We start from the raw sequence: 26658 nt of genomic DNA, 5'->3' as shown, positions 1-26658 counted from the left end.
AGACTCGTATTAAAAGGCATGATAACATTCCTAAATGTGTCCTAAGGGGACAAAAGGAAGTGGCTCAGAAGTGTTTTCAGCTGGGGGAGGAAGCTGGGTTTCAGAACCAACCCTTGGGATTAACATCAGGAGAATTTGGCTTCCTGCCCTTTAATAAGTCACTTACCAGAATCTCAGAGGCAACCAAAAATGGACCAAACAACCCGGCCAGAGAATGCGGCTTCTGAGTGTAAGACACTGAGGCGGTGTCACAGACAGGTCAGTGCCTCTGGTGTCTAGAAAAGGGGCAGGGGCTTGCGGGGAGAGGGCTGTCGCGCAAGTGTGGAAGTGGAGTGCCGAGATTGGAGGGACTAACCACGGGGAGGCACCGTTGGTAAGAACAGGCCTGGAAAGCCGCTGGCAGCAGTCACAGAATTAGGCCAGAGAGAGACCTCCATGGCAAAGCAGACGGGAGGTCCAAATGAGAGCGTGTGAATTTAAAAAAAAAAAAAAAAAGACCAGGAACTATGTTGCTATGGGAGAGGTTCTCCAACTTCAGTGTGCGCCAGAATCAGCAGCGAACTGTGACAGATGTGGATTCCCGGTCCTCAGCCTCCCCCCTCCCCCCAGCCCCCGGCCCCCACTCGGATGCTGCAGGTCGGGGCTGACACACACAGATTTACAAAGCCCCTCTGGCTGCTCTAGTGCCCAGGGCCGACTTGGAGCTGAGCTCCCTTCAGCTCCAGCCTTCAGCTCCTGCACTGATGGAGAGAACGGGCGTTTCTTGACGCCACGCCAAGTGTCCTTCTGACCCCTGGTACCCTGTGGGCCCGACGTGGCGGCCTCGGGCCTCGCAGCGCCGCCCAACGCAGTAGGACCCTGCGCTGGGAGCCACGGGGCAGTCGCGCGGCCCGGCCCTCCCCAAAAGCTTGGCTCGCAGACGCTAGCGTATGCCCCAGCCCCTGCGCATGGCGGTTGCGCTGTGGCCTGTGCGAATAAACCTCCGGGAAGGTCTCTGTGGTGACTGGCAGACGCCCTGGCCAATTGTGACCCAGCGCTTGTTTGTCTCTGTCCCATCCCTCCCCGGGGGGCCGATACTTCCATGACTGACAGGCCGTCCCAGACGCTGTTACGTAAGGGGAGGGTCAAGTGCAGTCCCACCCAAACCGGGGTGATTTGATTTGCAGGACCGAGTGTGGTCTTCCCAACGCCCCCGGAAGAACGTCTTTGACGGGCAGCTGTGAGAGCCAGTTGGCGCCGGGAGGCAAGGCGGAAGCCTCGGGCCCCAGGATCGTGCAGCAGGGGGCGGAGCCCGCTGCCGAGGGCAGGGCAGGGTGGGGCGGGGCGGGGATCAAGCAGGGGCAGGGCTGGCGCTGCGGCCAGAGATGCTGTCGGGCCGCGGCGGCGCTTGGCAGCCAGGAGCTCTGCATTGAAGGCACTGGGGTGAGGCTTACTGCCCGGCAGGCTGGTGGGTACGTGAGGGCTGAGGTGTCTGTAAATCTGGCCGCCAGCCTCCACGGGCCCGGCATTTATCCATCTTTCTAGGCGACGGCGGCCGCAGTGGGACACGGAGGCGGGGCCGGGCACCTGTGCGCGTTTGCAGGCACCTGCTGCGCTGGCCGCCTCGCAGCCCGGGACCGCTGCTGGGGACTGCGGCTCGAGCTGGGCCGGCCCGGCCCGAGGGAGAGAGGGGGGCCCAGCTGGCTTGCCCCGGCCCGTGCCCCCCCTCCCCGGCCGGGTCCCGACCCCGAGCTCTGGTTAAGGGGGCGTCGCCGGGCCGCAGAGCCCCCCCACTGGAGGGGCCCGCGGCTCCCGGGCCAGCATCAAGCTAGCTGCGAGGCCAGGACAGGGCCCCCGCCTTGCATCACCTCGAGACAGGTTTGTCCAGATTCCCTGAGTGCTCAGAGACGGGTTTCCGCCCGCGGTGAGGGTGCCGGTCCGAGGCCGCCGCAGGTCCCGGCTGTCCCCAGCGAGCCTGGCCCGGGCCGTTTTCATCTTTTTTTTCTGGCCCCTGCTCTGTCTCCTCTTAACGTGTAATTTCTTAAGTCCGATTCGGGGTGATGTGAGTGCGCTGTGGCATGTAGAGTAACAGCAGCACTCATGTTTTAGCCTAGTTTTAGCTCTGCCACGCACTGTCATTCGCGCAGGCTGAAGACCCAGACTTCTCAGCTGGGTGATGTAAAGGAATGCAGCCGTGGCCAAACAGGCAGAAATTCTAAAATTGTTTCCAAGTGACAAGGATGTAACATGTCTTGCTTCCATCTATGTCATTCCTCTCAGAACATGTATGCTGTGCTTGTCCTAGACTAGACCCTGAAAAGTGTGCTACAGTTTCTCGTGATTATGTTGCTGCTGGAAACATTGGATTAAAAGATCCATAGCAAAGTTAGGCAGCAGAAGACAATACCTCCTGCTTAATGACAGGCAGAACTGGGGACAAAATTTACTGGATTCTTAAAGAGAATCCTAACGCGTTAGACCTTTAAGAGACTTTACAGGTTTGCACCAACCCATTAAATGTATGTGGTGGAGCACACCACTGTGTCCCAAGGGATCCGGTCCCGTGTTAGGTGTGTCCTAGAGGACACTGGGGTGCTGCACATTACTGCTAGATCTGAAAATCAGTGTCTTCATTTGAGCCAAAGGGGAACATGCCCCCGCACATTTTTGATATCTCAAGTATATTCAGTGTGTCATACTCACCTTGAAAGGCAGATTTGCGGAGAACTGTTGTTACTTATTGCATGTTATCCATGCTAGTAGAAGAGCCAGGATCTTCATTCCTCTGATTTAATTACTGGGTGGCATTTTCTCTTGGAAAACAAAACAGCAGTAATAGGCACTGGCAAGGTATGGATGACCTGGGTTGGGTACGTCCCTGGATGTCACAAGCTCGTCAGAGAAGACAAATTATTGCTGATTGGGGACATTTAGTACATGGTTTGCTCATGATCTGTTTAAGAAATTAGGAAAACGTTGCTTAGTTTTGACCCTTTTCACCTTCAGCCATTTGATTGGTGCAAGTAGGAATTCAGAGAAGGAGCTCTGCTTTAAAGGTAACAGAGCCTGGGGGGAAATACCAGGGCAGGGAAGTTGCTGTTCTTACAGCTGGGCTTGGCTGCTTTTCCTTTGCTTCTTTGTATTTTTAGTAAATGACCCACTGACTTTATGACGTTTGAGACATGCTTTCTTATCCACGACTTGAAGCTTCGGCTGGAAGATCTGTACTTGTGAAATGTCTCTCTTGCGTGCCTCTGTTGCATTTGTCTGGATTGCTTGGCAGTTCCTTAAGTACATGATCCTGCAGTTTCTATATGTTTCGAAGTTGTAGAAGGCAGTTTATTGGGGGATGGTACTGACAGGACTCAGGTAACTACTTTTGTCGTCTTAGTGACATACTTGTGCTGTGCCTTCCTGTTTTCTCTTATTTCTTTGGCTAATACTTTGCTGGAGGAATCATTTTGTACTCAAGTGAGTTGAGGCAGCGCTTAAATCAGCCTCTTTGTATCTATTGTTTGTTCCCATAACCCTGGGAACAGTGATACAACTTATGTGTATGTGGGTACAGTGCATTCTGAGTCTGGCTTTCCTGTTAGTTAAATGCCGAGATGTGCTAGTAACAACTGTTGTCCGTATCTTCTGAATTTCTGGCACCAAAGCTCATCTGTGTCACTGAGTAATCTGAATCCTGGCCAAGGGACCTGGTGCACAGATTCTTATAGACATCTAAGTGTGAAAGAAATTAGAACCAGAAAAGGAGGTGGGTATAGAAGGAAACTATTTCTGAAGATGCCTGAAGACCTTTTCCTAGGTTTTTATAACCCCTTGTTATATAACATTATATTGTATATCCAGGGTGTCATAATTAGTTATTCATCATTTCAGAAGTCTTAACTGTTGGCCGGGTGTGGTGGCTCATGCCCGTAATCCCAGCACTTTGGGAGGCTGAGGCAGGTGGATCACTTGAGGTCAGGAGTTCGAGACCAGCCTGGCCAACATGGTGAAACCCTGTCTCTACTAAAGATACAAAACTTAGCTGGGCATGGTGGCAGGCACCTGTAATCCCAGCTACTCAGGAGGCTGAGGCAGGAGAATCGCTTGAACCCAGGAGGTGGAGGTTGCAGTGAGCCGAGATCACACCACTGCACTCCAGCCTGGGCAACAGAGTGAGACTCCATCTTAAAAAAAAAAAAAAGTCTTAATGGTTGGTGTTGGCATGTTTCTATGTCTTCCCGTCTTGTTTTAAGGTAAAGTGAATGCCGAAGACAGAAGATTTGGATGATACACCACTGACTTTCTTTGTTTGGAATACACGTTATGAACCCTTTCTGGAGCATGTCTACAAGCTCTGTACGCAAAGTAGGTATAGTTGATAAATTCAGTAAGAAAACCCATTTGCTTCTGCGTCTGAAAACAGGGTCAGAATGAAGGCTAAAATAATCTGTCACGGTCACCTGTAATCTTGACAAAATTACCTGGTTTTTCTAGTTAAGGGTTTACTCTTGAGAAATAATTATTTTGTTGGTTGAAGTCTGTTTCTGAGACTAGGATTGCATCTCAAATAGAAATCGTTCTGGTCATCACAATTCTAAGATGATTTAGGTTATATTTACACATGATGAAATTTGTAACATATTGTAGTTTTCTACTAAACTTCAAGGTCCTACGGTTAGAACAGCTGTGGGAAAGGCTAGTCTAATATCATTAAATCAGACTTGAGGGGCACTAATTTAATTTTTCTAAATAAAATGATTTTTTAAAAATATATTTTCATTTTAGGAAAGGTTAAAATAGGCAAACAATAAGAAAATAAAAACCAGCTGGGCACGGTGGCTCATGCCTGTAATCCCCAGCACTTTGAGAGGCCGAGGCGGGCAGATCACGAGGTCAGGAGATCGAGACCATCCTGACTAACATGGTGAAACCCCGTCTCTACTAAATATACAAAAAAATTAGCTGGGCATGGTGGCGGGCGCCTGTTGTCCCAGCTTCTCAGGAGGCTGAGGCAGGAGAATGGCGTCAACCCAGGAGGCAGAGCTTGCTTGCAGTGAGCTGAGATCGCACCACTGCACTCCAGCCTGGGCAACAGAGCAAGACTCCATCTCAAAAAGAAAAAAAAAACAAAAAACTATAATCTCACCTGTAGGAGAACAAACACCACTATTACTTTTTTTCCGTATACATGACATCTCTTCCTTACTTGTACATAGTAATGGGGTACAAGTTTAGTTTTGCTACATTGGCATATTGCGTTGTGCTGAAGTCAGGGCCTTTAGATGCCCCCATCACTAGAGCAATGCATATGATATACATGTTTTTATATAGCTAATTAAACAGCCTTTGGTTGTACTTGCGCCAAGGAAGTACCTATGAGATGGTAGTTTAGTCTCTGACTCATGTCGACCTTTGTCTTTGACGAAGGATGACAGTTTATGCTGGTGATATTTGAAATGTTGAACCATACCCAGTAGGGACAAATCAAAATCAGACCCAGGCAAGTGAGAGAATAGCTTCATTCTTCGTTTCTAACCTAAGTGCTAACAGGCAGTGACTAATTTCAGTCATCCACATTATTTTGAGCTTCTTAGCACCTAACCTTCTGTAGCATCTAAGTGCTGGGGGACTTTTCTAGCCTTGTACAGTTGTCTAATTGCTTAGTAACCCCTTGCCCTCTTTTTGGGGCCACTAGGAAAAAACATTTCTTTCTGTGTTTCAGTTAATCCTGTACACACTGATTGTATCATCCTTATAGGATGAGTTTCCCTATATGAAAGAGTTTATCTAATGCTTTGGTCTTGCTTCAGGTTTGTCTTCTCTTTATATGACCTGCCTGCCCAAAGGACTTTCTAGTCATCTTGGTCATGGTGTTAGAATGTGCTTGTAAAGGAGTAATTCCAGCATTTAGGCCATGGAGCTAATAATGTACTCTTGTGATTTAAGAATCATCCTAACAGATATTCTTACAACTTCATCTTGTATAGCGATCTGAAGGTGAAGAGAAGACATTAACAGGGGACGTGAAAACCAGTCCTCCACGAACTGCACCAAAGAAACAGCTGCCTTCTATTCCCAAAAATGCTTTGCCCATAACTAAGCCTACATCTCCTGCCCCAGCAGCACAGTCAACAAATGGCACGCATGCGTCCTATGGACCCTTCTACCTGGAATACTCTCTTCTTGCAGAATTGTAAGTCCTTAACAAACTATTTGGTTAAATTAGGAATGATCCTTTAAAGTGAAGAATGAAATTTATTCTGATGGATGCAGTAAAGGGCAGACATTTAATCTCAAAGCTCAAACCTGTCCCTTTCCAGTATCAGACTTAATAAATATAAAACTATAGGCTATTGCTGGTGATAAAATGTTTCTTAACCAAGACCTAGGTAGAGAGATAAAAATAGCCTCTCTTAAAGATTCTTTAGAGCTCGGGTGAATAAGATTTAAAGGCAGAGGGTACTTTAATTTCCATGTCTGTTTTGGAGAGTAACAAAAGGAAGAAACTAAGGTTTATTAAGAACCTACAGTAGATTGGCCGGGCATGGCGGCTCACGCCTATAATCCTAGCACTTTGGGAGGCCCAGGCAGGTGGATCACGAGGTTCAGGAGTTCAAGACCAGCCTGGCCAAGATGGTGAAACCCCGTCTCTACTAAAAATACAAAAATTAGCCAGGTTTGATGGCAGGCGCCTGTAATCCCAGCTACTTGGGAGGCTGAGGCAGAGAATTGCTTGAAGTCGGGAGGTGGAGGTTGCAGTGAGCCGAGATTGCGCCATTGCACTCCAGCCTGGGCGACAAAGCGAAACTCCGTCTCAAAGAACCTACAGTAGATTAGGAACTTAATAAATTTAGTCTTCGTTTATGTGAAGTGAGGAATTTGCCTCCTGGAGGTTTTTCTAGAGAGTAGGACAGTGGGAGAGTGGCTGTCTCTGCCTTCTTGGGTCAGACCCATCTGGAGGATGGTGCTCCATTTGGTTGTCGCCTTGTAGGCAGCCTCCTGACAGATGGAGGAGAAGGCCTAGCAGGGAGGGACCAGGAAGGCCAGTCCTTAGGGATCAACAGTTGAAGGAACTGGAGAAGTTTTCTTGGAGAAGAGACAGCTTAAGCACGTATTAAAGTTGTCTTAATATATTTGAAGGTCTGTCACAAGGAAGGATCTTATTCTATATGACCCCCAAAGGCAGGACTTAGCAATTCTAGGGAAGAGACAAAGATGTGGGCTCCATGTAAGGAAGACGCTGACTGGTCACCGAGGTCTGCAGCTGGGCTGCAGTTGCACCTGGCTGTGGAATGCAAGAAGCCAAGCAGGGTGCGGAGTGCTGGCAGCGACCCTGTGGTGCCTGGCACACATGGGGGCTCCAGCACTGCACAGACGCAGATGGCATTTCATTTGAGAATTTGTTAAAAGGACAGAAAGTTTGGAGAATTCTTAATTTCCATCGTTTAAAAATTCCTTTGTATACAGTTATTTTAAAAGCATCCTTGAGCCAGGCACAGTGGCTTATGCCTGTAATCCCAGCTACTTGGGAGACTGATGCAGGAGGATCACTGGAACCCAGGAGTTCAAGACCAGCCTGGGCAATAGAGTGACCCCGTCTCTAAAAAAAAAAATTAAAAATTTCCCAGCTGCAGACCTGTAGTCCCGGCTACTCAGGAGGCTGAAGTGGGAGGATCATTTGAGCTCTGGAATGTGAGACAAGTGTAGGCCATATAGTGAGACCTCATCTTTTTTTCTTTTTTTTGAGATGGAGTCTCACTGTGTCACCCAGGCTGGGGTGCAGTGGCACAATCTCAGCTTACTGCAGCCTCTGCCTCTGATTCTCCTGCTTCAGCCTCTGGAGTAGCTGGGACTACAGGTGTGCGCCACCACGCCCGGCTAATTTTTATAGTTTTAGTAGAGACTGGGTTTCACCATGTTGGCTAGGCTGGTCTCAAACTCCTGACCTCAAGTGATCTGCCTGCCTTGGCCTCCCAAAGGGCTGAGATTACAGGCATGAGCCATCGCAGACAGCCTATGAGACCTCATCTTTTTTTTTTTAAACCAAAAAAAAAAAAAAAAAAAGCATCCTTGACCCCTCCACCCCTCCCTCGATGTATTAATGTTGTAATGGTCAGAGGGTCTGAGGCCCCAGTGTAACTTTTTAACTGTATACAAAGGCTGGGTATGATTTGGTAGTAATGGCCCCTTTGGCTCTATAATGGAGGCCTTGTGTTTGAGGCTGGGCAGTGAGTTGGACAGGCCTCTATTGGGGTGATTACATCTGTATTAGAACTGCCTTTTCTGGCAAACTTCACTGTAGTAGATACAGCTGCCAGCCATGTTGCTACTGACATGCTGAATTTTAGCAACTTAAAAATGGACTGGATAATAACTCAAAAATGATGAAAAGTAAGTGAATGGAAAGTAGGTAATAAAAATGATAAACTTAAGGCCTGATAAACTAGTTCTTGATAGAATCCAGGATTGGCAGGTTAATGTGATCACAATGGCTGTGGGTGGGTAACTGGGTCCCGGAAGAACCAGTGTAGCCTTTGTGTCAATACACTTATCGTTTCTTGTTTTCCGCACCCAGTTTTCCATTCCCTGGCAAGGCCCACAGAGTTCAGGTCTCTGCATCAAGGTGTCCATTTGAGAGCAGGGCGTGTGAGAGCCGCACAAGGATGCCTGCCCTCCCCAGGCAGTACTGCGAGTCTGAACATTGCCTTCTGCTGTGGGATCTTGTGATTAAAATGTAAAATGACAACTCTGTGACCCAATTCCAAGAAAGCTTAATTTATCTAACATTGTATTTTAAAAGTTTTTGAATGATCATCCAGGCACAAAAGCATAATTTTACAAATACTCTCATTGACCTCAGCTGTACAGAACTTACCTCAGGTTGCATTATTTGGAATTACCTATAGGCTGGTTTCCAAGATGATGTTTTGGAAGAGCGAATTTCTGGGAGGAAACTTGATTCTTCATTTATTCCTGTTTGGCTTTAGTTCTTACTGTGGGGCCCCTGCTGGCCTGCTGGTTTCTTTGTGAGCTGCTGCTATGAGGCCGGTAGTGGGCAGCGGTCAGGGCTGGGGCTCTGAGTCGTGTCAGGTGAGAGATTGTGAGAACTTGGCTTGCAGGGTTTGGGCATCAGCTGCCCCTTGAGGGGCCATTCATTGTCTCAGAGTGAATGTGGGGTGGTTTGATCTGCATGTGTCATTTGTATCCACACAAGTTAATTATTCTGCTTTTGTTGTAGTACCTTGGTTGTGAAGCAGAAGCTACCAGGCGTCTATGTGCAGCCATCTTATCGCTCTGCATTAAGTAAGATGAGGATTCACTCTTAATTTATGGGCACATTTAGTTCCTCCCACACAAATTTAGGCCTTAACTCTTTTATTTTTTCCTACAGTGTGGTTTGGAGTAATATTCATACGGCATGGACTTTACCAAGATGGCGTATTTAAGTTTACAGTTTACATCCCTGATAACTATCCAGATGGTGACTGTCCAGTAAGTTGGAGACACAGTCTGGCTTTATTTGTGGATCAGTGAGAAGGGCTGAAAGGGCTTACAGCTTTCCTGGTTCTTTTCCTGACCTGGTACCTTTATGATTTATCTACCCAGTAGTTGTCCAGGGGGACTTCTGTGCTTTGCAGCAGCTTCCGGCATGCCATCAGAGCTTTGTTTCTCTGCTCAGGGTCTGCAAGGGAGGCTGGCTGCCTGCCATCCTGCAGCACTCACCAGGTGAATGGTGGCCCTCAGGCTCTAGTGGAGGAGAGGGAGTTTTCCCCGCTTCATTGCAAAATTTAGTTTTTCAGGAAAATGGTAAAAGTAGTTAAGTAGCCCTCTTGAAGCAGCTCTTTGGCTTTAAATAACGTGACTGCCTTGTCCTGAAGCTCTTTTTATCACGATTCCTATGGGTCTCATAAGCGCCACTGCTTCCATTAAAGGACATGTCTCTCTTTATTTAAATACAGCGCTTGGTGTTCGATATTCCTGTCTTTCACCCGCTAGTTGATCCCACCTCAGGTGAGCTGGATGTGAAGAGAGCATTTGCAAAATGGAGGTAAGTAAATAAAGTGTTTCTTTTAGTGACATAATACAGCAAGAGGACGCCTCGGTAATCACGCCATGTTTCCCTTTAGGCGGAACCATAATCATATTTGGCAGGTATTAATGTATGCAAGGAGAGTTTTCTACAAGATTGATACAGCAAGCCCCCTGAACCCAGAGGCTGCAGTACTGTATGTAACTTTTGCTTTGTTATTTAAAATAAATTTGAAGATGCAGCTAAGTAGATTAAGTTAGTAACTTTTTGACTTAAACTTTTAACACAGGTATGAAAAAGATATTCAGCTTTTTAAAAGTAAAGTTGTTGACAGTGTTAAGGTGTGCACTGCTCGTTTGTTTGACCAACCTAAAATAGAAGACCCCTATGCAATTAGGTAAGTGGTGCATCCCCCCAAGTGAACTGTCCACTGTCCTTTCCAATACACTGCTTCCTTTCTCCAGGTGGTCTCAGAATAGGGATATAAAAAGGCACATGCATAAGCTGTTAGCCTACAACCTTTATAACTTGGTGCCAACTCGATTTCTGATGCCTCTTGAGGCTCTTCTCTTAAACAAAAAGCTTCACATCTGACAGGCTGTGCCGACAGCACATTCTCTGGTGACTTTGGTTTCCCAGGGATCCTTGTGATATATTTATTCATTCACGTGTCAGGACTCTTCTTTTCAGCTGGCAGTTTTAGCTGGAGCCCCTCTTAAACTGCCAAACCCTCATTGACATTCAGATGTGGTAAAAGGAGGGAAACTGAATAGTGTGAGAATGGTGGGTTCCTGAAGCACTATGACATTTGATTTAAGGAACAGTGTCTGGAGGAGTATTGGGAATGGACGAATTGGTGATTTTGCTCTTTGGCAACATTGGTACTGCTTAGGAAGGAAGTGGAGTATAGCTGTTAAGAGCTTGGACTCATGGCCAGGCATGGTGGCTTATGCCAGTAATCCCAGCACTTTGGGAAGCTGAGATGGGTGGATCACGAGGTCAGGAGTTCAAGACCAGCCTGACCAACATGGCCAAACCCCATCTCTACTAAAAATACAAAAATTGGTCAGGTGCAGTGGCTCACACTTGTAATCCCAGCACTTTGGGAGGCCGAGGCAGGGAGATCACCCGAAGTTGGGAGTTCAAGACCAGCCTGACCAACATGGAGAAACCCCGTCTCTATTAAAAATACAAAATACAAAATTAGCTGGGTGTGGGTGGTGCATGCCTGTAATCCCAGCTACTCAGGAAGGCTGAGGCAGGAGAATCGCTTGAACCAGGGAGGCAGAAGTTGCAGTGAGCCAAGATCTTGGCATTGCACTCCAGGTACCTGTAGTCCCAGCGAGGCTGAAGCAGGAGAATGGCCTGAATCTAGGAGGCGGAGGTTGCAGTGAGCCGAGATCACACCACTGCACTCCAGCCTGGGTGACAGAACTAGACTCAGTCTCAAAAAAAAAAGAGCTTGGACTCAGCAGATGGACTACGTGGCTTTTGTACTTTTTAGCTCTGGTAACCCAGAGCAATTAATTTACTCTGCTTTGCTGTCTTAATCTTTAAATAACAGTACTTCAAGGGTTGGTGTGAGGCTTAAATGAGATCATTCATATATGAGGGATAGTTATGTGAGAAAATTAATTAGATAATGTCTAAAACATACATGTCGACAACAATAAAAAATACGGTGCTTTATTAAGTTAGGGGAATTGGCTTAAAGCTTAATTACTGCAAAATGAATGTTATAGAAATTTAGTGAGCCAACAGTTTTTAAATACTTTTCTCTTCCTTAAGCTTTTCTCCATGGAATCCTTCTGTACATGATGAAGCCAGAGAAAAGATGCTGACTCAGAAAGTAAGTGGATAACAACTTATGAAATGGCTAACTCATTGTTTCTTTTCTAAAATATCTTCATTTGGAGACTGCTCATTACATACAAGTAACTTTTTTGGGAAACAAGTTTGTACAGTGCTGAAATCTCCTCACCAGTAATTTTTTAAATATCTGTTTTGATTGTGCCTAGAAGAAGCCTGAAGAACAGCACAATAAAAGTGTTCATGTTGCTGGCCTGTCATGGGTAAAGCCTGGCTCAGTACAGCCTTTCAGTAAAGAAGAGAAAACAGTGGCGACTTAGGAGATGGTGAATCTGGTGCACCATGCACTTTCCTGCTGGACTCTGGCCTAGTTCAAGCTGACCAATGGCGGAGGACTGCCTGAAGAGTAAAACTGTGTGAACAATGATTGACTGCCAGTGTTTTCCATGTATGCATAGGTTCTAACAGCAGGGTTTGGAAACCTGTCTCTAAGTAATGCATTACTTCTGTCAGAAGTGTCTTAGGATGGTTATCTAGTTCAGTACTCCAAATTATTGGGGACCTTGAGGCTTAAGTGTTTGTCTGAATATAATGCTAAAGGTAAGTTGCATTCATTTAAACTAATAGAGCAGACAGAATTCAGCACTACTTAATAGTTTATAAATCAGTGGTTTCAGTTGTATATATGTTAGGAAATGGAGAGGTATAGAGAGAGCAGGTTCCATAGCTCAGCACTTTTAAGTGGAAGATCATTTGAATCTCAGTCTTCAGCCTGCACTGATTTGTAGCCTGCACTGTCTTACTGATTTACAAACTGAAATCACTGAGAAATGTCTTTAGTTCAGTGAGAAGAAACCAGAACACTTGTTCCTAGTGTTGTGTTGTTTTTTTAAGCAAATTACTTACTGTATTTTTATGGCAGGAGGGAGAAAAAGTGTTACAACGGTTTCTAATGAAGTCCGGTATTTAAATGATAAATGACTAATGTGTTTAGTAGAGACAAAATAAACCAATAAATGATTGTTCTTTGCCATTTATGCAGGAAACTACCCTTTTCTCAATATAACCAAACAAAGGCTAATTTATAAATGCTTTATTGAAAAATACACTTATCTTCATATAAAATTACAGTAGCAGTATCTTCAGAGGTTTTATAAATATTTTTGCAGAACACTATTCTAATTGAACAGTGTAAGTTCCATATTTCTCTCAGCAATATGAAGTTACCTAGTAACTTTGTTTATACTGATTCAATTTACAATTGAATTTTCTCCCTAATAAGATTATTAATTTGACTTGAAAACTGCTGGAACAATAGTGATTAATAAAGGTATGTATAGATAATTCAACAGCTGTTAAATAACATGTTCTAATTTGTATAAATGGTACTATGGTACTAATAAAAACCTAAATTCTCCAATTTTTTTAAACTGCCAGGAACACCCAAAAATATTTTTAAATATATCACCTTAATAGACATTTCTTTTAGATAACTCCCTCCTAAAGGAAGAGGTCATAAGTTTTCATATTAATCCCCTCAATTCAACTTGATTTAAAATCTTTTCTTAGCCAGTTGATCCCTATATAACAAAAAACTGGAGAATTTAAAACATTCCCAAAAGGTGGCTATAGGGGCTTTAACAGTTTAAAAAAGTATAAAAGCATTAAAGAAAATATTGGATGTTTAGCCTGGAAGTTTTGTACTTAATAAAGTTCACATTGTAGAAAGTGCTATCACAAATATACAGCAAAATCTGGGTTACAAAATCATGCATTTTACAGCCCTAAAGTGCCTCCACTTATACAGGTTCACTCAGACATTGCACACCCGAACAATCAAGGACTTTTCACACTGCACCACACCGAATGGGGAGAGGGAAGACGCGCACAAAGGGAACGGGAGACGAGGGCTAATGACCTAGGACCTCCAAACCTGGGTGTGCTCTCCTTTGTCAGGAATGCAAAAATCACACACTCCTGCCAGGTGTTTTAGGACAAAATATCTAATTTTTGTTTTGCTTTTTATGAGGACTACAGCTGACCACAAAACAGGTAGGATTGAACTTGAAACACAGTTCTTCTGTTGGAGTACGTCAACAGAAGCCTCCTATGCTCACGTTTGGGTACACATCATTTTCTTGCAGTATTTCTAAAAGCTTTGCCAGAGTCAAAAATCCAAGTTTGGATTCTAAGCAGCCTTGACAGTAATCACTGAATGGTAGGGAAAAAAAGACAGTTGGGATGAATTAAAATGTTCTAAGGACACTGGAAGGAGTTAAGTCCCATTTCTCACCAAAATGTCCCCTCATGTTACTAACAGGCTGTAATTGATCAGCTGGATTAAGGAAAAAAGCTCCATAATCTAGATGCATTAAAGGCTGCTGCTAAACAGATTTTGTGAAAAGAGTTTCAATACAAGAGACTAACCTCAGTGGGAACCACGGTCATTAGCTACATCTTGGAGACGGCGTAATAAGGCAGAGTGATTTTCTGGGCAAATTCTTTTTGCAGGTGATTCACTTCCATCTTCCAAAAGAATTCCTCTCTTTTTAGTAGGAGTTTCTCCTGTGCGTATCATACTATTAATTTCTCTCAGTCTCTATGGTGGGAAAAAGATACAAAAATTTTAAACTGCAAATGCACATAGCTCAGTATTAAGTCAAAGAATCTCCAATGAGTTAAGCAGTTTACCTGGAAGAGTTTGAACACATCTACAGAGAAAAGAAACACTAAGTTACATAACCTGCCAACTTTACTTTTCAGCTGGCTGAGGCTGATGGCTATTTGAGAAGGGGCTGAGAAGTTCTATTTTTAACAAGCTCTTCCACAGGCACTTTTGACCTGTAGGTCAATTATACATGTCTATAATTTGTGAGTTCACAAATTTGTGAGTTTTTTACAATTATGGAGCATTACATTGCTATCTGATAGTCACTTAGACACATCTTTTTCTCTTTTTTAAAGTACAACTTTATACAATATTCCCTTTTTTTCAGTCTAATGTTACTCAGTTTTTAGCAGCCATTCTCAACTGGGATTTCACTAGAAAAGTAGGCCTTAATTCCCCCCTAAGGTATCCATTGTAGCTAATAAATTAGTAAGATCTAGAATGGTACTATCCTTGGGAGAATTGAGGATTAAAGTTACTCAAATTATTTTTTGGACAGTGGCTCAGATGAGGAGCTGCAATTGAGAAAGACACTGCCAGAATGCCAGAAAGACTGGGGCTGGCTGTACAGCACCTTTAGCATTCAGTTTCTCCAAAGCCTCTAAAAGTCGTCACATTATTTTCTGCTAGTTTGTTGGTTAAAATTCTTTTTCATGTGCTGCTTCATCCATGTTTGCTTACAGAAAGCATACTAAGCAAATTCACAGATATCTATTATAGGAAATTGTAAACATACAAAAGTAGAGAAGCATAATGCATCCTCACATACCTATTCCTCTACTTCAGCATGTTTGGCCAGCCTTGTTTGATTTATACTCTCATTCACTTCCATTCCCCAGATTATTTTAAAACAAATCCCAGACATATTTTATCATGACACTTGTTATTTTTATTCTTTAAAGTAATAAATGTTTTGGGGTTTTAATGAAAATCAGTGTTCTTTATTATCAACAGATGTACCTTCACAAGTGTTTTTCATTTTTTTTTTTTTTTTTAATTAACAATAGAAATGGGGTTGCACTATGTTGTCCAAGCTGGTCTTGAATTCCTGGGCTCAAGCAATCCTCCTGCTTTGGCCTCCTAATGTTCTGGGGTAACAGGCATGAGCCACTGCACCTGGCCACAAAATCTTAAGCATCTGAAGAAAGCTTTCCTTCAATTCTTTTTCTAGCCCCCTTTCTGCCTTCCTAAGAGTCTGGTCTGCATTTGCTATCTCTGCAGTCTCCCATTTGCTTGAATATTTCTTACACTGTTTACTGTATACACTGTTAATTGTGTATAAGCAATGCTACCATAATTTATTTTTCAACAAGTCATACCAGCGCACTGACACTGCTCTGTCAAGTATCACTAATGATCAGTCTTCATCTTAACTGATCTTGTATAGTATTTGATAATTATTTTCTCATAGTAGTCTAAATGTTAGTACGTTATAGATTGGTTCTAGACATAAGCTACTTCTTGCTTTGTAATATTCTCCCCCTAAGTTTCAGCTATCACCTATTATGTCAAGATGACAAATCTTTCTCCAACCAACAGTCTAATAATCACTATCATTTTACTGGACAGACTCCCAATTCTGTGCTAGAAATACCTATAGTCGTATAAAACTGTTCCTCTGAAAAAATCCCTCATACTCCCCTTGTCAGCCTATCCCAAACCACCACTGATGTTCTTGTCCAATAGTTTTGCCTTTTCCAGAATGTCACAGAAATGGAATCATAAGTAGCCTACTGAATCCAGTGTCTTTCACTTAAGCATTGATGCATTTGAGATTTATCTACATTGAATATATCAGTTCCTTTTTATTGCAAAGTAGCAGTCGATTGTCTGGATGCACCACAGCTTATTTATGTGCATTCACCAGCTGAAGGACGTTTGGGTTGTTTCCCACTTTTTGGCAATTAGGAAGAAAGTCACTATAAACAGTCACGTACATGATTCTGTCTAAACATAAGTTTCCATTTCATTTGTGTAAATACCTAGGAATGAGATTGCTGGTTATATAATGGTATGTTTAAGAAACAACTTTCCACAGTGGTGATGCCATTTTGCGTTCACACCAGCAATATGTAAAATTGTTCCACATTGTTGTCAGAACTTACGATTTGTCACTTTTTGGATTTTAGCCATTCTAACCGGCATGTAATGGATGAAGTGTGTTCAAATCTTTTGCCCACTTTTACATTTGGTGGTTTTCCTACTGAATTTTGAGAATTCTTTAGATACTGTAGATATACAAATGCTTCATCAGATATGGAACGTGTACAGATTTTCTAATAGTCTATGGCTGGTTTTTTAATTCTCTTAACAGTGTCTCAAAGAGCAGAAATTATTCATTTTGATAAAATCCATTTTAACAGTATTTTATGGATTGTGCTTTTGATGTTGTATATAAAATTTTCCCATAAAACATGTTCACTAAGATTTTCTGTTGCCTTCTAGAGGTTTTGTAGTTTGAGATTTTACATTTATGTCTGTGGTTCATTTTTAGTTTTTGTATATAGTGCAGGGTATGGGAACAAGTTTACTATTATTTTGTTATATGCACATCCAATTGTTCCAGCACCATCTTTTGAAAAGGCTATCTTTCTCTACCAAATTGCCTTTGCACCTTTGTTGAAAATCAGTTTACCATACACGTGTTGTCTATTTCAGGACTCTGTTCTGTTCTATTGATCTCTGTGTCTATACTTCCACCAACACTACTGTCTTGATTACTGTGGTGTTATAATACAGATATTTTTTGTACCTTCATAATTAGTGTGAATTCTCCACCTTTGAATTATTTTAGCTATTCGAGTTCTTTGCCTTGTAAATGACAAATTTTAGAATCAGTTTTTTACATAAATCTGTTTGGATTTTGACTGAAATTGGTTTGAAATTATAGATCAATTGGGAGAAAACTGCTGTTTTATTTTCCATGAATTGGAAACTAAGGTATTGTTGTCATTCAATGTCATGAACACATTTCTGTATTTTCTCAGGCTTTAATTTCTCTCACCAAGCTTCTATAGTTTTCAGGATATATGTGTTGCATAGTTTTTATCATACTTATCCCTAAGTAATTTTAAAATGTTATGGTATTCAATTTTTTATTTTACTTCTAATTGTTCACTGCTAGCATATAGAAATACATTTGATTTTTGTATATTGATCACATAACATCCCTTATTAGTTCCAGTAGCTTTTTGTGGATTCTTTGTGATTTTCCTATGTAGACAATCCAGGCTGTATGGCTTTTCTTGTCTTATTGCACATGCTAGGACTCCCAGTTACAATGTTGAACAGGGGTAGTGAGAGTGGACATTGTTGCCTTGTTCTTGATCATAGGGGCAAGGCATTCAGTCTATCACCATTAAGTATGATATCTGTAGATGCTTTTGGTAAATGTTTACCAAGCTGAGGAAGTTCCTTGAGAGTTTTTACATTAATGAATGTTGGATTTTGTCAGATGCTTTCCTTCAAACACTAAGATCATTTATCACCTTCACTTTTTGGGAGAGTTTCTATAGAATTGGCATTATTTCTTCCTTAAATGTTTGGTAGCATTTACCAATGAAGCCATCTGGGCCTACAGTTTTCTCTGACAGGAGGTTTTTAAACCACAAATTAATTTCTTTAGTAGATACAGGGGCTACTGAGACTACTACTACTTGAGTTTTATTAGTTTGTATCTTTCAAGAATTTGTCTATTTCATGTGCATTGTCAAATTTATTGGCATTAAAGTTTTGAAACAGGGTCTCACTCTGTTGCCCAGGATGGAGTGCAGGGGTGCCATCACAGCTCACTGCAGCCTTGACCGCGCAGGCTCTAGTGACCCTCCCACCTCAGCCTCCCAAGTAACTGGGACTATAGGCACACCTCACCAACCCCACCACACCTGGCTTTTTTTTTTTTTTTCAGAGACAAGGTCTTGCTATGTTGCCCAGGCTGGTCTTGAACTACTGGGCTCAAGGATCCTTCTGCCTTGGTCTCCCAAAGTGCTGGGATTACAGGCATGAGCCACAACATCTGGCTGGCATTATGTTGTTCTTTATCTTTCATTATACTTTTAATGTATACTAGTAATGTGTCATTTCTTTTCCTGATTATTCTGTACATAGAGGAATCAATTTTTAAAATCATCTCCCAAAATACCTAGGTGGTTTTTTGTTTTTGTTTTTGAGATGGTCTCATTCTGTCACTCAGGCTGGAGTGTAGTAATGTGGGCATGGCTCACTGTAGCCTCAACCACCTGGGCTCAAGCCATCCTTCCACCTTATCCTCCGGAGTAGCTGGAACCACAGGTGTGCAGCACCACACCCAGTTAAATTTTTTTTTTTTTAAAGTAGAGACAAGGTCTTGCCATGTTACCAGGCTGGTCTCGAACTCCTGAGCTCAGGCAGTCCACCCACCTCAGCCTCCCAAAGTGCTGAGATTACAGGCATGAGACACGGCACCCAGCCTCCAAAAAAACCTAGCTTTTGTTTGCCTTGGTTTTTCTCTGCTTTACAGTTTTCCATTTCAGTGAGTCCTACACTTTTTCTACTTTCTTAAGCTGAAATCTTAGGTCACTAATTTGAGACCTTTTTTCTTTTGGAACATAGGTGTATGTGTTTCTCTCTTAGCACTGTTTTAGCTACATCCCACAAATTTTAATATTTTGGGTTTTCATTTTCATTTAGTTCAAAATATTTTCTAATTTCTCTTGTGCTTTCTTTAACCAATAGAAATATATAATTTAGTTTCCAAGAATTGGGGGATTTTACAGGTATCTTTTCTTTTATTGATTTCTGATTTAATGCCATTGTGATAGTGAAAACACAGTATTTCAACCCTTTTAACATTTATCGAGACTTGTTTTATGGTCCAGAATGTATTCTATGTTGGTAAATGTTCTCTCTGCACTTGATTTGTTAGAGAGTGTTCTATAAATGTCAATCAGTTGATAATGTCTACATCTTCTGTATCCTTAGTGATTTTCTCTATTTGTTGTACCAATTATGTTGAAATCTGACTATCAGTTTTTTTTTTTAATTTAGGGTTATATGTCCTCTTTATAATAGGAAACGACCCTCTTTGTCCTGATAATATTTTTTATTCTGAAATCTACTTTCTCTGATATTAATACAGCCACTCCAACTTTCTTTTGATGAGTGGTAGCATGGTATAACCTTTTCCACCCTTCCAGCTTTATTGAGATATAATTCTTATACCATATTATTCAACCATTTGAAGTGTACAGCTCCATGGCTTTTAGTATGTTCCCAGAGTTCCCAGAGCAGCCATCACTACATTCAATTTTTGAATTCTTTCATCACCCCAGAAACTTCTTGTTCATAAGCAGAAACTCTATTCCCCACAACCCTTGGCAACCATGAATCTCCTTTCTGCTTCTAGATATTTGCCCATTCTGGACAACTCATATAAATGGAATCATAAAATATGTTCTCTTTTGTGACTGGCTTCTTTCACTTAACGATGTTTTCAAGGTCCATTCATATTGTAGCATGTATCAGTACTTCATCCTTTTTATTGCCAAGTAAATATTCCTTTTATGGATATACATTTTTATATTTAAAGTATATAACTTACAAACATATAGTTTGGTCCTGCTTTTTTGTCCAGTCAGATAAATTCTAACTATTAATTGGTACATTTAGACCATTTACATTTAAATGCTATTTTCCTGTATGTTCCTTTTTTCCTCCTTTTTAAGCTGCCTTTTGAGTATTATGATTCCAGTTCATCTGTTTTGTCTATTACCTGCTATTATTCTGTTCTTTTTTTCCATTTAACTCTGTTAATCCATTTAGAATTTATAGGTTACAGGATGAGAGTCTAATTTAAGCCGTCAGAATCATTTCCTCCAACTCCATTTGCTTTTTGGGGCTGTTACTGCCAATTTATGTTTCCAGGTTTCATAACCAGTCCTACTAGGAATATCACTGGAATTAGACTAAGCCTATATAACAGAGAAAGTATATCTTTTAAATATTTGGTCTTCTTATTCAGAAACACTGGTATGTCTTCATTTATTCCAGTTTTCATAAGTTATAAATTCATTCCAAAGCACGTGACACCTTTACACCTTTTTTTTTTTTTTTTTTTACTATGATAGGAAAAGTGTCTCCATTATTACATTTTCTGTTTTTCTTTGGAGACGGAGTCTTGCTCTTGTCCCCCAGGCTGGAGTGCAATGGCACGATCTCAGCTCACTGCAAACTTTGCCTCCGGGATTCAAGCGATTCTGAGTAGCTGGGATTACAGGTGTCCACCACCATGCCCGGCTAATTTTTTTGTACTTTTAGCAGAGATGGGGTTTCACCATATTGGCCAAGCTGATCTTGAAGCCCTGACCTCAGGTGATCCACCCACCTCGGCCTCCCAAAGTGCTGGGATTACAGGCATGAGCCACCACACCTGGCCCATTATTACATTTTCTAACAGATTTTTGCTGTTCTTGTTTACTTGTTTTCCTCAACTTTTTTTTCCAAACAGACAGGGTTTCTCACTTTATTGCCCAGGCTGGAGTGTGGTGGCACGACCATAGCTCACTGCAGCCTTGAACTCTTGGGCTCAGCCTCCTGAGTAGCTACAACTACAGGTGCATGGCACCATGCTCAGCTAATTTTTATTTGTTGTAGGGATGGGGTCTTGCTATGTTGCCTGAGCCTGTCTCCAACTCCTGGCCTCAAGCAATCTTCCCACCCCAGCCTGCCAAAATGTTGGGATTACGGGCGTGAGGCACTGCGCCCGGACTGTTTTCCTCAACTTTTTAAAAGATTGCAAGCCTACAAAGAGTTGAAAAAAATAGTAAATTGAGCACCCACTTATCAATCATTAATGTCTAAGAGTTGCTTTCACTCTCTCCCTACCTAAATATATTGCAACCAACCCGTTTGAAAGTAAGCTGCAGACACTGGGACACTTTACCTCTGAATACTTTCAGCACAGTCTCCTACATAATCTACTTGGCATCATCAACACCAAAGAAACTTTAAAAAAAAAAATACACTGAAGGCCACATTCAAATTTTCCTCAAAATGTCCTTTATAGCAACGTTTTCCTATGCAGGATCAAAAATCATGCATTGCATTTGGATGTCATGTCTCCCTAGTCTCCTCAATGATACCTTCCCCGTCCCCTTATGATACCTTTTTTTGAAGAGTTCAGGCCATATATACATGTATGTGTATTTCTAAGCAATCGTTTGTTTTTTTTTTGAGACAGAGTTTCGCTTTTGTCACCCAGGCTGGAGTGCAATGGCGCGATCTCTGCTCACTGCAACCTCCACCTCCTGGGTTCAAGCTATTTTCCTGCCTTAGCCTCCCAAGTAGCTGGGATTACAGGTGCATGCCACCACACCCAGCTAATTTTTGTATTTTTAATAGAGATGAGGTTTCACCGTGTTGACTAGGCTGGTCTTGAACTCCTGACCTCAGGTGATCTGCCCACTGTGGCCTCCCAAAGTGTTGGGATTACAGGTGTGAGCCACAACGCCCAGCCTCTAAGCAACCTTTATCAATACAAATCTCATTACGTAAGGGCCTTCACAATCCAGTTCCACTCGCTAACATAGCATGATGCCCGTAATTGAGCTTTGGATCACTGTCTGCCTCAAGGACACTGTTTTCTTCCCCTTAACCTGCTTCCTGCTGAGTGCCCTTCCATACCTCAACAGCTCCCTGACTTTTCAACATTAAGGCCTGACTCAAGCTTCCTTCCCCTTCTTAGAATGAGGCAGCTGTTGCCACATACATCTGTGCTAATATGACTATTGCACTGCAATGTCAAAAATGTCAACTTCTCCCGTTAGCCAGAGTCCTGAGGACACTGCCTGTCCCAGAAACAGGCCTTTGGTAAGGAATCCAAAATTTCTTTCCCTACCAAATGTGGAAAATTGTTACAAATGGGATAAACACAAATTTCAGGTTTACAGCAAAATGTACAAATAGGAGAGGGAATAAAAAGAAATCCAAATCCCTTACCCTGTTTCCCACCCTAAAATTCCACCCCCTCCCCCTCAAAAAAGGCAAAAAACAAAACAAACCCTGGGTTTTGCTTCATGAGGACTGACTGATCACTGCTCCCTGGCAGCTCTCATCACTCTAATGAGTGCCTAAGCTTAGCACAAACCCTGTTTCTAGCATCTGAAGCATTTTGGGGTTAGTAAAGGCCAAGATCGATGTTAGGCTCACCTTTGAAGGACTGTTGCTGAAGTAATAGAAAATCTTTTCTCGAGGAGAAGGCATTGTTTCATTTTTATGTGGGGAAATGTAGACAGGATGATTTTGAGACAACTGTATTCGGCGAGGGGAGCCTGTTCTTACAAATGGATAGGGAGAGAGTGGAGGAGCATCCATCTGTTTAAAAAAAAAAATCAGTAATTCTAAGAAAAAAAATTTATAATTATTTTTATTGAAAATGATTATTGAATGAAGAGGTGTGCTAAACTAGTAGTTTTATGAATGATAGAGTGATGTATTCGCAATAACTTAACCTAAAGAAAAATATTCTAATAGCAAACCTTAAGTGCTTAGTTTGTGCCGGTTATTATTTTAAGCAATTTTTATACATTATGTCACTTCATCCTTACAACAACCCCATATGCTAGGAACTAGTTATATTCCCATTTTGTATATGAGGAAATGAGGTACGGAGAAAATTTAATGATTTGCAAGGTTACCACCACTGTTAAGTACTGGAAAATTTGAACCCATGTAGCCTGTCTCTTGTACTACTATACTTTGTAGGGACTCCAAATACAATCTTACTCGTTTAATGCTTAACAACAGCAGAATTTATATTGGTTAGGTAAATTACAGACCTCCTCAGTTTTACTTAATAGAATTATTTGTAAAACTAGCTTATTTATGAGACAGAGTCTTGTTCTGTGACCCAAGCTGGAGTGCAGTGGCACAATCTCAGGTCACTGCAACCACCGCCTCCCATGTTCAAACAATTCTCCTGCCTCAGCCCCCAGAGTAGCTGGGATTACACATGTGTGCCACCACGCCCAGCTCATTTTTGTATTTTTAGTAGAGACTGGGTTTTACCACGTTGGCCAGGCTGGTCTTGAACTCCTGACCTCAAGTGATCTGCCCTCCTCGGCCTCCCAAAGTGCTGGGATTACAGGTGTGAGCCACCACACCTGGCCAAAACTAGTTTATATACGGACCAGGTGAATGGTCCATATATAAATCATAAATGATTCCTCAACACTCATGAGTGAAAAAAGTATGAAATAATCCCTGTCATACTTACATTTGCCTGTGAGTACTTCATGGCAAATGTCTTAATCTGTTTGATGTAGATGTTGTTGTAGAACTGAATGAGGTCTCCCCTCTCCTCTTCTTCCATGTCACTGTTGGCACCTGTGAGGCGAGTAGGTGTGGGAGGAGCACTGCTGGGCTGTGGAACTGGCAAGGTGCTGCTTGACCTCATAACTGGACTGGAGTCTCTACTGGCTGCAGCCAGGAGAACAAAGGGTGTCAGTACAAAGGCTGTCAGTACAAAGGCTGCTAATATTGACTGTTTTAATTTTTAAAAAGTAGGAGAAAGGGAACAGCTACCTGCACTACTTGCTAATAACAGTGAATAGGCACTCTGTTCTTCACACCAAAAAGCAAAGCTCAGCTAGGATATTAACTTTATCCCTATGCCATAACCATAGCAAGGGCTTTCTGAGTAGTGTCCATTAATAAGTTACACCAAATTTTCTAGGACCTAAGCCCTGTACTAAGTGGTACAAAGCAACAGGTAGGGGATGGTATTTCCATAGCATGGTTCCAATTGACATATCAGACCTTTCTGGAACTCAGGCAAGCAGATTCCTCCCTGAAAGCTCTAATTCTCCTGGAGAAAAATGTTACATAATATGTGCCCCAAAGCTATGTAATGGACAGTTTTGCCACCTAGAATATGGTTTACTGATCTATAAAACACTTTCATAGTTTCTATAGTTATTTCATTTAGTAATGCTTAGTTACTTCTTCAAGGCCTAAAAAGTAAGAAAAGCTCCTAATTTTGTCTTGTAGTTCACAAAGATCCCACTTACTTCTATCTTTGTTCAGTTCTGTTGGAGAATTCTGATGGCTTCTGCTATCACTGCTGCCAGAATTTCTTCTTTTTCTTTTCCCTTTTATCAAAACACTTCTATACACCTTTAGAGAAACAATGAGAAGGGGACATAAACTAGTATTTGTTGAGCACACCCTTGGTGATAGGACCTTGACATATGTTACTTGGTTTTCACAATAACCTGTATAGCAATAGTTGTCCTCAGAAGAGGTTAAGAAACATAACTCAAATTATAACAGATCCAGGATTTAATCAGAGCCCATCTAGCATCACATGCCAAGTATTACCTGCAGTACTACACTGCAGTAACAGCACCCAACCATAATGTCAAGTCATTCTAAGTAAGATACACAGATCTGGCCGATTTGCCTCTCAGAGATGAATGGTAATAAAGGCAAAGTGGGTTTTAAATTTCCATGTGACATTCTCTTGGTTAAACCTACAGTATGTTTACTAAACCAGAATGAAAGGTGACATAGAAACCAAGGAACTTCTTAATTCCTATCTATCTTGTGATTTTTCTGAATTAAGAAGGCAATCAAATATTTAACATTGTTGCCTTTTGAGGAAGAGACCTTAATCAACATGTGACATCAAGAATAAAGATTAAAGTAGAAACTTCCCTTAAGTAGAGTCCCAGGTGTTTATCTTGGAAAAAAGGCCACAGAGTCAACTATGGTTAATTTTTTGTATTCATCACAGACTTTAAGCTTTATTTTTCAGCCCATAGAGAAAATGTAGTTACCTGGCTCCGGGCCTGTGGCTGAGTCCTATAACAACGCATAATATTCTGGAAGGACTTATCTTCTTTTGTGACCTGGCAAACAATAAGAGTGCTGTGAGAGACATAGCAACTACCACCATAATAGTGTGAGGAGCTCTGTGAACCTGCTGCCCAGTAAAAGGGGTGAAAATTATATAAAAGCTATTTAAAGTCTCTGGAAATGGTATTAACGGCATATAGCAAATGAAGATACATCGATTCAAGAATATCTATTAAAATTCAATAAAAACAATAGGAGTCTATAGTATGTGAATCAAGACTTAGAGGCCGGGTGCGGTGGTTCACACCTGTAATCCCAACACTTTGGGAGGCTGAGGAGGGTGGAACACTTGAAGTCAGGAGTTCAAGACCAGCCTGGCCATCATGGTGAAACCCAGTATCTACTAAAAATACAAAAATTAGCCGGGCGTGGTGGTACATGCCTGTAATCCCAGCTACTGGGGAGGCTGAGGCAGGAGAATCACTTGAACCTGGGAGATGGAGGTTGCAGTGAGCTGAGATTGAGCCACTGTACAGCCTGGGTGACAGAGCAAGACTCTCTCTCAAAAAAAGACTTGGAGTAGAAAAGTACAGTAACTGAAATGAAAAATTCACTAGAAGCTAGGGAAAATAGATTTGAACTAGCAAAAAAAAAAAAAAAGGATTAGCAAACATGAAGAAAGATTGTGTGATCTGAGGAACAGAGAAAGAATGAAGAAAAACAGCCTCAGAGAAATGTGGCACACCATTAAGGAAATCAACATACGTGTAATGGGAGAATCAGGAGAGGAGAGAAAGAAGCAGAAAAAAATGTTCAAAGAAATACTGAAAACTTCCCAAATTTATTAAATTACATATCCAGGACGTTCAGTGACTTCCAGGTAGGATAAACTCATCCGTACCCAGATATATCACAGTAAAAATGTTCAAAGCCAAAGAAAGAAAATATTGAAAGCATCAAGAGAAAAACAACTTTTCAGTTACAGGGAAACCCCAATAAAATAAAATTTGACTTCTAATCAGAAACTACAGAGGCCAGGAGGCAGTGGGATAACATTCAAAGTGATGAAAGAAAAAATATTAAACTAAGAATCCAGTATTAAAAAGTTACTCAAGATTTTTATCTGTGAAATATCAATATTCAAAATTTTTGCAAGTTATCTTTCAGAAATGAAGGTGAAATAAATATACTCTCAGATAAACAAAAACAGAATTTGGTGCTAGCAAACCCCTTACAAGAAATACTACACAAAATTCTAGAAGCCAAAAGCAAATGCCCCTGGACAACACTACACATGAAGAAAGCCAAGAGCACTGGTAAAGATAATGATGTAATCGTAAATACAGTA

The 26658-nt window shown here is 41.9% G+C and overlaps 2 protein-coding genes across 15 annotated transcripts in view; one reads left to right on the top strand and one right to left on the bottom strand.

The window, feature by feature from the left end:
- The first annotated feature begins 121 nt into the window (after nucleotides 1–121).
- Nucleotides 122–13161, top strand: AKTIP (AKT interacting protein). 13 transcript variants are annotated; one of them, XM_019012532.4, is made up of 10 exons: nucleotides 122–258; nucleotides 4227–4338; nucleotides 5961–6166; nucleotides 9212–9276; nucleotides 9365–9465; nucleotides 9933–10021; nucleotides 10101–10199; nucleotides 10293–10400; nucleotides 11792–11852; nucleotides 12022–12849. In XM_019012532.4, exons 2-10 carry the CDS (start codon nucleotides 4297–4299, stop codon nucleotides 12130–12132), a joined length of 882 nt encoding a protein of 293 aa, XP_018868077.1. In that variant the 5' UTR covers nucleotides 122–258; nucleotides 4227–4296; the 3' UTR covers nucleotides 12133–12849. The 13 variants fall into 13 exon arrangements, with proteins under 13 accessions (XP_018868077.1, XP_055222768.1, XP_030858547.1 ...); XM_055366793.2 differs by having other exon boundaries at nucleotides 153–258; nucleotides 12025–12849; XM_031002687.3 differs by lacking the exon at nucleotides 122–258 and adding an exon at nucleotides 1117–1422 and having other exon boundaries at nucleotides 12025–13161.
- Nucleotides 12891–26658, bottom strand: part of RBL2 (RB transcriptional corepressor like 2) — a 57211-nt gene continuing 43443 nt past the window's right edge. The window contains exons 18-23 of one of the 2 annotated variants that reach the window (XM_019012528.4): nucleotides 25292–25363; nucleotides 24524–24629; nucleotides 23731–23933; nucleotides 22665–22829; nucleotides 14240–14411; nucleotides 12891–14023 (exon numbers count right to left, since the gene is read on the bottom strand). In XM_019012528.4, coding sequence (XP_018868073.2) covers nucleotides 14241–14411; nucleotides 22665–22829; nucleotides 23731–23933; nucleotides 24524–24629; nucleotides 25292–25363 — 717 coding nt within the window. In that variant the 3' untranslated portion in view covers nucleotides 12891–14023; nucleotide 14240. Of the gene's footprint in view, nucleotides 14412–22664; nucleotides 22830–23730; nucleotides 23934–24523; nucleotides 24630–25291; nucleotides 25364–26658 lie in introns of both variants that reach the window. The other variant, XM_019012529.4, reaches the window with a different exon arrangement.

Source organism: Gorilla gorilla, chromosome 18 (assembly GCF_029281585.2).
Source record: "Gorilla gorilla gorilla isolate KB3781 chromosome 18, NHGRI_mGorGor1-v2.1_pri, whole genome shotgun sequence".
NCBI classification, from domain to species: Eukaryota; Metazoa; Chordata; class Mammalia; order Primates; family Hominidae; genus Gorilla; species Gorilla gorilla.
The sequence above is the reverse complement of the archived record's forward strand: the minus strand, read 5'-3'. Positions and strand labels throughout refer to the sequence as shown.